Raw genomic sequence first — 12,164 nt, 5'->3', positions numbered from 1 at the left:
TGCCAGAGCAAAAACGAGCTCCATTGAGTTTTGTTGGATGCACAGAGTTGGATGTATTAGCGGTTGCCACCAGTTTTAGCTTTTGATATTTGGGGAACATACTTGATTGCTCTGTGAAGTCGACTTGGTGGGGTGTCTGCTGCATGCGCCACATTCTCGGATCAGATTGTGTCTAATTCAGTGGCTTGGTGATGAAATGCTGAGTAGGGAAATAGATGCCGTCTTTTTCGGGGCTCCCATGTCCTTTGCTTTTCACACTTCCTTTTTAGACTTTGGGCTCGACATTCACCCCCACCCAAGAAGAGCTAGCTGGGGGCATCAAGAGGGCTAAAGAAGCCTATGCAGAAAAAATGTAATGCCACTTCACCTCCAGTGACCCTCGGAGCATGTGGAAAGGCATCAAGTGCATCTCAAATTGCAACACCAAGGATGCACAATGCCCAGAAGACCCTTCCCTGCCAGATGCCCTTAACCAGTTCTTTGTCCGCTTTGAGGACCCCAACGTCACCCCCAGCCTCAGTGCCAGACTCACACCACCACCCGATGACATGCCCCTCAGCATAACCCTAACAGACGTGAGGAAGACCCTGCGAAGGATAGACCCCCGCAAGGCTGCAGGTCCTGACAACATCCCAGGGCGGGTACTGAAAGACTTTGTCCACTAGCTGGCAGAGGTTCCAACAGACATATAACGCCTTGCTCCAACTAGCGTCTGTCCCAACCTGCCTAAGGACTGCCTCCATCATCCCCATACCCAAGAGCCCCACACAGTGACAGGTCTGAATAACTACTGGCCAATAGCCCTCACTCCAATAGTCATGAAGTGCTTTAAAAAGCTGATCAAGGCACAGATAAAAAAAAACGCTCAACTGATGATGCTATCTCATCAGTGGTCCACACCGTCCTCACTCACCTGGAAAGCAAGAACTCTTACGTTCGCCTGCTATTCATTGATTTCACCTCCGCCTTCAACACCATCTTCCCACTGACCATGGTGAAAAACTGGACATTCTAGGGCTGCGTTCATCACTGGGGAACTGGGTCCTGGACTTCCTGACCAACAGACTGTCAGGATCCACAACATCATCTCCACCTCCATCACCCTCAATACTGTCTCCCTCTAGGTCTGCATGCTTAGCCCCCTCCTGTTCACACTACTGACCTACGAGTGCTCAGTGAAATCCCACCACTCCAGACATCTCTACCAGCAGGTACAGAGAGAGGGCTCTCTGTGTATCAAAGACAACCCATCCTGCAGAACCCTCTCTTTCATCCACTCCGCTTGGGCAGGAGGCTACGGAACATCCGATGTAGGCCCACCAGTCTGAGGAACAGCTTCTTTCTGGAAGCTGTAAGACTACTAAACTCAAACAGTGGTCTTTTGCCTCGACATCAACCCCCCCCATGCCTATTAAGCCCTGTACGATGAACACTTTATTCTTTTCAACTACAAAGGACGAGTGCTGGGAGAATGAAGGGCAATCCAATCAATATTTTAATAATCCTTAATATCAAAAAAGGCGATCATCGATTTTATGTTCCATATTTTTCGCTACTCCGGGTGATTTTGTGGCACCGCATGACTTCTGCGGTAGCTCTTGCTGCACTGACACAACATGGAGAAGATGCTAGCGACCAGCGAGTCAGAAATAGTCCAAAAAAAAAAGAGCATAACTTCTATCATTTGGAAACAACCGCAGTCTGTGAAACGTGTATGAAAGATGTTACGACAAAGACAGGCATATCTGTGTAAAATCACCTGAGGATAAAGCACGTTATTGAGTGTGATGCACGTGTCATGCTAAAAGAGCCGCGACTCCCTGTGCCGCTGCATTAACCTAAACAAAACAACGGCACGGACCGCATAGTGATAGCGGAGGGAGTTGAAGCGCTTTTGTTTTTGTTAGCTCCGTGAACGGGGCAGGAAGATGACAAGATAGTTGTTTGCAAATCATGGACGAGATGCAAAGTGTTTCATGGGATTGTTTACATTAGCATTAGCAGCTAGCCTCGTTGCATGAGTGATCAGGAAATAGTTTCACAGTGGGCGTGCCATCGCTGTCTGAGCTACCTGTTCCGTACAGTCTGGTTTGGTCAGTGTGGCATTGTCAAGAATCAGTATTTCTCTTTTTACTCTCTTCATTTATAGATCAGCACACAATATTCATTTGGCGTGATGTCACATAAAGCAAATCAGTTTGGTCTGGTCTGGTTTTGTACATTTATAAACTTTGATACAATAAATATTGAGTCATATGGACATTAGGGAAAAAAAATTGCGATATCAAATGTAGGCCATATCTCCCATCACTACAAAGGATCATGGAAATAATATGTAAATATTATGTGCAATTCAAGCCTCTGGCATTTTGTATAGTCACTGCATCCAAATCCTTGCTGCATTTGCACCATTGCAAACATTCACAACTGCAAATAGGTATTAGGTATTATTTTATCTTATTTCTTTTTCTATTTATATTTCACAAGTCTTGAGACTTATTGAGCTAATTTTGGACCTTGGGTATAAAATCTCCTGTCATATTACACTGGGGAACACAATTTTTGTTGAGTTAGGTCTGACAGCTGTTTTTAACAAATTTTTGGGTGCGGAATCCAAAACTCATCACGTCAAGTTTTTGAACAAACTGAAAACAAAGTGCAACAAAGGAAATATATACCTATGTAAATAAAACATTAAGATGGAATAGTTACAAGCTTTGAAAACTAAACTGCATGAAACGAAATAGAACTTACAACAGTATACCCATGGTTACAAGGTTAAGAGAAAAGCCAGCCCAAATCCTCTTAATTCCTACTATGCTAGCTTTCTGCTTGCAGATATTGATAGTACTGACCTATTGAGAGCTGCACACACCTCTCACCGCACTGTCTCAATTGTGACTGCACAAACAAGTTGCCACGTAGCTGTCCAATCGTAATCAGCTGCCAAGTCTTACTACAGCTAATCAGTGGAATTTAGTCTATCTGGAGGGTAAGCTGTGGAGAAAAAACTTGACTGCAATTTTGGAATCAGCATGCAAATTTTAGTTTTAATCAGCATAAAAATCTAACTCAACAGATTTCTTTTTTTCAAATTGTTCCCGTTATTGACAGTGTTTTCCACAAATACATTTGTGGTTGGCCGCAACAAGTGAATTTTGGCCGCCACTAATGGATTTAGCTGCTATCTGTTCGTCTTCGCTGTGACTGTCGCGTATCATTACACGCCGGTCAGTAGGTGGCATTATGTATTACCTCCGCCAAGAGGCGCAACTTGGTCTGCCAGAGAAGAAGTGGCTCAAGACGAAGTGAGCCGACAGCGTGAATCGTGAGGGACACGAACAGACGAAGATAAGAACGAAGGTAAACAAGAAATACGATCACACAAAAAAACCTCGCCAAACAAGTCCAGAAGTTTGAACAGGTCAAATTTATGTTATATTAAGCTGTCTCTTTGTTAATGATTCTAGAAGCTAAACCATGAAAACTTCAGTGCTCCAGCGAAGAGTGCAAATTCTGCAAGAAAATTGAACACTTGTTACTTCATTTGTTACATACCTTATTTCTTATTTATTTCAGTAAGCCATGATATTTCTAATGAAATTGCCTTTGTTATTTGGCATTTGATATTACAGTTTTCATAAATTTAAAAATTGATGCGCAAAAAGACATCCCCCCCTTTCAGCAACGCGCCCGCGCGGGCCAGCCGGTAGATGCCCACAACTGCAAGTAGATTCTGGTCCTGTGGGAAACACTGATTGGTATGACAAATAAACTCCTTGAATCTTTGAACTCCAAACTCGCCACTGGCACAGAATTATATGGGGCCATTTGAGCACTGCCTCACATGTATTACCCCCTCAAAACAGACTAATTTCAACAAGACAACAAATAGGTGGTGTGAAATGTGATATATTTCTTAATACTGAATACAAAAGCATGCCACACGTTAAGACGCGTGGACTGTTTTAGATTGTTGCTATGGAGAAGATGCAAAATGTATTGTATGTTTCCTTTACAGTGCTATAAAAAAGTATTGGTCCGCTTCTCAAAATCTTATATTTTTCCATAGTTTCCCCACTTTAAAGTTTAAGATAATCAAACAAATGTAAATATCAGACAAATATAACCCAAGTGAACTTCAAATTCTGTTTTTAAATGGTGATTTCATTTATTGAGGGGAAAAAAACCTCTTCAGTTACCTGGCCCTATGTGAAAAAGCAATTACTCCCCTTGTTAAATCATTAATTAAATCTGGCTAATCACAACATTTGGTTAGTTTTCACTGATCACACCCAAGCCTGATTACCTCCAGACCTGTTCAATCAATAAATCACTTAAACAGAATCTGACAAAATCAAGTCAGACAAAAGATATAAAAAAGCTGCAACAAAATGACATGATGCAAACAAATTCAAGAACAGTCAAGAAAAAAAGTAATAGACATCTATGAGTCTGGAAAAGGGTTACCAAGCCATTTCTACAGCTTCAGGATTTCAGCGAAAAATAGAGAGTCATTTACCTGAAATGGAGAAATTATGGAACCTTCTCAGGAGTGGGCAACCGACAAAGATTACCCCAAATGCACAGCGATGACTCATCCAGGTAGTCACAAAGGAACACAGGACAACTTCTAAAGAACTGCAGGCCGCCCTTGCCTCAGTTGAAGTCAGTGTTCATGACACCACACTGAGGAAGAGACACGGCAAAATTGGCATGCAGGGCAGACTTCCATTGCGAAAACCCCTGCTGACCAAAAAGAACATAAAGGCCCGTCTTACTTTTGCAAAAAACATCTAAATGATTCCAAAGACTTTTGGGAAAATATTATATGAACTGACATGATGAAAGTTGAGCTTTTTGAAAAGTGTGTCTCGTTACATCTGCTGTAAATGTAGCACAGCATTTCAGGAAAATCATACCAATAGTCAAGCATGGTGGTAGTAGTGTGATGGTCTTGGGCTGCTTTTCTCCTTCAGGACCTGGACAAGTTGCTGTGATTGATGGAACCATGAATTTTGGTCTTTAACAGAAAATCCTGAAGGAGAATGTTCGGGCATCAGATCACGACCTCAGGATGAAGCGCACTTGGATTCTGCAGCAGGATAACGATCCAAAATATACCAGCAAATCTACTTCTGGGTTTGGAGTGGCCCAGTCAAAGTCAGGACTTTAATCTGATTGAAATCCTGTGGCATGACCTTAAAAAAGCAGTTCATGCTCGAAAACCCTCCAGTGTTGCTGAAGTTCTGCAAGGAAGAGTCGGGCAAAATATCTCCACAAAGATGTGAAAGACTCATTGCCAGTCATAGAAAACCATTGATTTCAGTTGTTGCTGCTGAGGATGGCCCAGCACTATATGTGTGTAAATGTTTGACTTTGACACTCCGTTTTGCATATCTCACTGGAGTTTGCATTTTCTCCCCATGGTTGTGTGGTTTTTCTATTGGTATTCTGATTCCCACATCCCAAGAACTATTTTTTATTTTTTTAAAGGTTAATCGAAGCCCCTCAGGCGGCACGGTGGACGACTGGTTAGCAAATCTTCCTCACAGTTCTGAGGACCGGGGTTCAAATCCCGGCGCCGCCTGTGTGGAGTTTGCATATTCTCCCCGTGCCTGTGTGGGTTTTCTCCGGGCACTTCGGTTTCCTCCCACAGCTCTAAAACATGCATGGTGGGTTAATTGAAGAGCCTAAATTGTCTGTAGGTCTGAATGTGAGTGTGAATGGTTGTTTGTTTTATATGTGCCCTGCGATTGGCTGGTGACCAGTTCAGGGTGTACCTCGCCTCTTGCCTGAAGATAGCTGGGATAGGCTGCAGCACACCCGTGACCCTAGTGAGGAAAAGCTGTATGGAAAATGGATTGATGAAGACCCTAAATTCCCCATAGATATGAATCTGAGGGTGAATTGTTGTTTATCTGTTTGTCAGCACTGGGGTTGACTGTGGTTTGAACTAGTCCTGGATTTACCCCTCCGCTCGCCTGAATATAGGCTCCAGTCACCCGCTATCATAAGGAGGACAAGCAGTATCGAAAATTGACTGTTTCATTATCACTTTAGCTTACAGGGGTCTTTCTTTTCACAGATATTTTTGAGTAGAAACTTAAACTCATACAGTATCTTTAATTGTTGTGTAATGCCTATCAGTCTTCATAACAATTTCATTAAAAACCCATTAGTGGCATTTTTTTTTGTTGAGCTCACCGATGGGTTTGAGGCCAAGGAACATTAAAAAGTGTAATATGATTCAAATGCGATGAGCTCTGTTTCACTCCACCTACATTCCAGTGGGTTAATCGTCAATAGGTTAAGCTGCCCCAAAAGGCACAAGTGAAGTGTAGAAAAGTGGCCACATGCTGACATTACATTACTGTAAAAAATCACTTTTTTTTTTTTTTTTTTTTTTTTTTGGTGGTGGTGGCTACAAACAATTTTTTGAAAGTCAGTGTCGTTAGTGTTAAAGTAAGTGTAGATCAAGTGTAGTTCAAATACTTCTATTAACTAATATCTGACAGCTTATGTGTATAACCCGGTCGTTATAAATGATGATTGGATGATTGACTACATTTGTTTAACCAAATGTGACCTAGTATGTATGATTAGAATTGTAAACGCAACAGGAACTTCTGAAACACTTTTTTTTTTTTTTTTTACCCATAGCGGGGATGCATTGACCACTTCTCTGTTACATTAATTCACTTTAATTGAAAACAATGTCCCCTCCAAAAGTATTGGAATGGCAAGTTCAATTCCTTTTTTTTGTTGTATTCTGAAGACATTTGGGTTTCAGATCACAAGTTGAAAATGGGTGGGTTCATACAAAAGGTGCTCTGTCTTGAGTCGTTTAACACATCTAGATGTAAATACCATGAAATAAAAGATGTAATTCTGAACTTTTGTCTCATATTCATCTTTTGATCTGAAACCCAAAAATGTCTTCAGTATACAACAAAAACAAAGGAATTTACCTTGCCGTTCCAATACTTTTGGAGGGGACTGTATTTTGGGGGGCATTTTTGGCTTCAGACATCATTTGTAAATCCATAACTCTGGAATAAGTGCCAATTTTTACACGATTAGCTAGGTCCTTTAAGCTACAAGTCCGAAAAATATTGGCAGAACACTGCGTGGTAAGTGTATCTTGTATTTAGTTGTTAAAACACAAGCGGTCTAATCCCAATTAGAGAGTTCTGTAGGTCCTGACATGGAAGACGGGGCCTCTTCATGTCACGGGTGAGGCGGCTGGAAGGCGGGATTCTGTCTTTGATAAAGAGCTATTGGGTGTCCTATCATTCATTTATTTTATCACGCTATTGGCGTTCACCCTTCACTGCATGGCCTCCAATCTCCACGCCTGTCACTTTGATGTCAGCATGAGTCTGCTTGCGACTCACAGTGGAAAAACAACAGTAACAGTGAGAGTGTTTGCGGTGCACGAAGTGAATTGCTATTCTTTAACTCTTCATAAGACTTGTTTTTTTTATGTTTTTTTGCGTGTTACATTGCTTTTATCTCATTGGTTTCTTTATTTACAGTGGCGTGAAAAAGTATTCACCCCCTGCTCAAATTCTTACATTTGTTTGCATAGTTTCCCAACTTTAATGTTTGAGATCATCAAGCATCTTTCACATCTCTGTGGAGATATTTTGGCCCACTCTTCCTTACAAAATTGTTTGATAATAATGGAGGTTTTTTTAGCATGAACGGCCTTTTTAAGGTCAAGCCACTGCAGTTCCTTTGTAGCCTCCTGGATGAGTCATTGCTGTTCTCTTGGGGTAATAGTAGCCCGGCCACTCCTGGGTAGGTTCACCACTGTTCCATGTTTTCTCCATGTGAGGATAATGGCTCTCTCTATGGTTCGGTGGAATCCTGAAGCTTCAGAAATGGCTTTTGTAACACTGTATTTCTCGACTGTTCTGGAATTTCTTTGGATCGTGTCATTTTGTTGCAGTTTTTTAAAATCTTTTTTCCGACTTTATTTTTTCGGGACAGATTCTGTTTTAGTGATTTCTTTATTGTACAAGTCTGGAGGTAATCAGGCTTGGGTGTGATCAGTGAAAATCAACCAAAACATTTGATTAGCTACAGTTAATTCATGATTAACAAGGGGTGTAATTATTCACTCAGGGCGAGGTAACTTTGAATATTTTTTTTTCCTTAATCAATGAAATCACCATTTAAAAGCAGCATTTTAAGTTCACTTGGGTTATGTTTGGCTGATATTTACAGTACATTTGTTTGATGATCTTAAACAGTAACGTGAGGAAACTATGCCAATATAAGAATTTGAGAAGGGGGCCAATACTTTTTCACGGCACTGTATTGCAACCTGTCCAATAGCCTATTTCCAAGTCTTATATTACCTTGTCTTAAGTTTTTGTTGTGGCTGAATATGCATTGGAACCTGAAAGCTGTAAATTAATTGCCTGCATGGGGATCTATAAAGTTGTCTGAATCTGATTCGGCAGTGGCCATTTATATGCTTCCATTAACCTACAGAATCTATAAAAAAGGGTGCTATAAAAATGTTTTAGTTACTGACATAGATTAATCTTCAGAAAATATGTACTTTGATTTTTCAATGTGTGCATCAATAATTTGACAGTGTTACAAATTGCAACCGTGTGTAGTGTGTATTGTGTAGTCATAAAATGTGGTGAGAGGTAATATTGGTTAAATGTTTCTAGAACCTCTAGTAGTTTGCATGTTTATACAAGGAAACCTATGACAGTATCTACAAAGTTAATGTTTCTGATAGCCAGCTGTGGCAACAGGGTTCAACTAATTTCTGAAAGACTCAGATGGGGTCAACACTTCAGACATGTCTAACACACTGCGTTTGGGTCTCTCACTCAGCCAGATGTCTGCGGGGATAGAGGTTAGATCTGGCCTCCCTTTGCGCTCACCCTCAACTGGTGCTCACTTACACTCTGGCTAGGGGGTCCCCACTTGCCGAGAGGCAATGCCACTCTCATAGCTGAATCCTGTGCCTCTTTGTCTGCCTGTACAGTATTTTGTTTCACATTTGTACTGACTTGATATGGCTGCAGGCAGTGCTTGGCCTGCCTTTCCTCAATCTCCATCTTGTATCCCCTGTGTTCCTGCAGCACTTGTTCCCTGTTTTGTGCCCTTATGTAATAACCTAGCGATCCATTTACCTGGCAGCCACTGAGGCACCATCATGTTGTCCTAGGGAGTCACTCAGAAAAAGGCATTTTGTGCCTCATGAGAAAAGTTTATTGCCTAAAATGGTATTGAGTGGTTAATTGTGCGCCTTCCTCTTCCTTCCCTCCCCCGTTTGAGTAGTTGAAATCAGTCAGCTCTTAAAGCTAAAATGGCTAGGCAATTTTTGTTGTAAATATTTGCAACTCTACATAACATAATCTGGCTAGTGCCTGTGTTTGTTTAAAAAAAGTTTTGTTTTTATTACATTTCTGTGCGTCTATCTGATTCAATCCAAGAGCAAACAAAAATAAATTTCTATAGCCTTTTTAAATTGCTTACTTGATTCTGCATAAAGACAGACTATTGCAGGACCACAGAGACCCTCCCACCATAAATAATAAGCACACGTGAATGCTGCTTTTCTTTATCTTGCTTAGCTCACAATTTTACCCCCTAGATTGACTGTTAAACAGTTACAGTTCCAGTAACCCCTCAATGCCATAGACAGTGCTTATCACACATAGCCCACCAGCTTTTCACAAGATCTCAGATTTTACAATTGTTGAAATGTTTTGTCTTGCTTTTCCCCCTTTTATTGTATACCTTTTCATTACCATTATTTACAAAATGTCTCTCGCTCGCCACTTTATTTTATGTGGCCTGCGAAAGCAAATCAAGTGCATCAACTTCCATGATTCTTGCTAATATCCATACTAATATTTTGAATTGTTATATGTAGCAAATGTGGAGATATTGCAAAGGCATCTTTTTGTTATAACTAAACCTCTTTTTACAGTAACTTGAACAATAGTTGGTTATCCTTGACTTCTATTTCAACACCAATTATCCATCAATTTGTATGTACATGTAATAATATGTTGAGGCAATTAAACATTTATATGGTTTCACAGTCAAAATTCTCCTCTGCGGGAAAACCGTAACCACAATGTGGCCCGTGACAAAAATGAGTTTGACACCCCTGGGTTTGGGTTACAAATTTATAAATGGAAAAATTTTTTTTTTAAACAACCTATAAAACTAAACTAGTGTGGGGATTCTCTAATGCAAAACCTATGTACTTAGGATGAAGGTTTCCTGAGCACGGTGGCGGTGCCCTTGGGCAAGGCACCAAATTCCTAAACCGCTGACAGTTCTATGTAGTGTGATGAATGTAATACAAATATAACTATGAATTAAGTGGTTTTCTTAGTGTCTTTCATACTATCCATACTACTAAACGGCAAGCACCTTGTCACAATGTTTTGAAAAGTACTACATAAATTAAGTTATGTTATTATTATTAATACTAATGGAGACATGCAAGTTGCGGTTACATTCCTGAGTTGCAATTACTCAGAAGTGATGTATAGTGTTGCGGAGGAAAGACACGGCCTCATTCAAGGACCACTATTTATTTATAGTCTAAATTGGGAGTGGGGTCTGGTTGGAATTAATGTAACCTAAAGAAATGCTCAAAAACAGTACTGCATGGTTGCTGCCACCCCAAATGCACCTCGTATTGTTCTGGTATCACAACACTGTTGATTCTGCCATTTGTCTGTGATTAAAAGTCATATTTGAGTATCCATCTTAACACGAGCTTGTTTTTGTTTGTGTTTGTTTTTTTCATCAGGATGACCATGAGAGTGGTTCTAGCTCCACGAGTCGGAGTGTCTCTGAGAGTTCCAAGGCTGTCGGCAAGCCTCGCCGACTCCAGCAGGCTGCCCCTAGTGACCCAGACCTGCCCCCAGGTGAATGCTCTGCTACCTCCCTTCTTTTTTAATTATTCCAATGAAGGCTGTAGGGGGGAGGACAGGGACACGGACCGAGGCTCATCTTCGAGCCAGTTTACACAATCAAGGGGTTGAGCAGGCCTCCAAGAATGTTGAGAATATGTTTGCATTTGAAAGGCTTCAATGGACCAATGCCTCCAGGTTTGCCATCAAATAATGTCTTACCTGTTTATGAGAAAAATACTCATATTGCCATATATTAAGGAAGATCACCAGTGTAAATACGTGTTGAGCAGTGTGGGGGTTGTGTCTGTGACCTGCAAATTTTACAAACATTAAAGGGGAAGGAAAAGCAATTTTGGGGGGCAAGAATATGTTGTGTGTGCTCCCACTAGTCTAAACACAGCATACTGATTAATATTGTGTTCGTGGAATAAGAACTAAACAAAAAATTCATAAATTTTCACTGATCCCAGGGGGCAGCCATGTTAAGCAATATGGCCCTCTTCTGTTGACTGAAATTAACGTCACATCTGCCCTTGCTCTTGTATAGCGAACGTCACGTGACCAAACCCAGTGATCAGGATTGCGGGCTCTCCGTGTATTCTGCGATAACTAGCAGAACTATGGGTTGATTACTAGGCTTTACACGATCAGGACTTTTGGGACCGATCAGCGAGTTTAAAAACCCATAACCGATCCGATCACAAAATGGAGGAATGTGTCTATTTAAATGACCTGTTCATTTACTGTATATACTTGTGTACTTAATTGCTCCAAAAATTATATTCACAATAAATAATGTATCTTTGTTCCTCTATTTATCCCAGTGAGGCATAGTGACAGACAGAACAAATGAATGGTCTTCTATTCGATGGTAGGAAGTAAATACAGTAATTAATGTATCCACTTTTTGTGACATTTTTGTTTGTTGGTGTGCCGTGAGATTTTTCAAAATATGTTCCTTGGCTCTATAAAGGTTGGAAATCACTGCTCTAGTCAGATCGTGTATTCTAATCAGTCAGGTCAAACCAACATTACATGACAGAAATAATGGGTGCTAACTCACTGTAATTAAATTACTTTATTTTTAATTAAATGACTTCACCCACACTGAAACTTTAGAACATGATTCGACAGAACGGCGGCATGTTTACGTGCAACTGTTTGTGCTACTACTCGCTTGCTAGGCTACATAACGTTTTTGTTGCCTGCTGCGTGGCGTTGGGTCCCTGTGGTGGGTTTTCGGGATGCCTCAGTGGG

At 40.8% G+C, this 12,164-nt stretch overlaps 1 protein-coding gene across 8 annotated transcripts in view; it reads left to right on the top strand.

Annotated features, from left to right (window-relative positions):
- Positions 1-12,164, top strand: part of LOC133479384 (intermembrane lipid transfer protein VPS13B-like) — a 489,205-nt gene that overhangs the window by 15,190 nt on the left and 461,851 nt on the right. For all 8 annotated transcript variants that reach the window (XR_009788936.1, XM_061776308.1, XM_061776310.1 and 5 more), the window contains one exon: positions 10,802-10,919. Coding sequence is in view for 7 of the 8 variants with exons in the window: in XM_061776308.1 (XP_061632292.1) it covers positions 10,802-10,919 (118 nt within the window). In the remaining variant the exon portion in view is untranslated. The remainder of the gene's footprint in view (positions 1-10,801; positions 10,920-12,164) is intronic.

The sequence above is a fragment of the Phyllopteryx taeniolatus genome, chromosome 6 (assembly GCF_024500385.1).
Source record: "Phyllopteryx taeniolatus isolate TA_2022b chromosome 6, UOR_Ptae_1.2, whole genome shotgun sequence".
Classification (NCBI taxonomy): domain Eukaryota; kingdom Metazoa; phylum Chordata; class Actinopteri; order Syngnathiformes; family Syngnathidae; genus Phyllopteryx; species Phyllopteryx taeniolatus.
The sequence above is the reverse complement of the archived record's forward strand: the minus strand, read 5'-3'. Positions and strand labels throughout refer to the sequence as shown.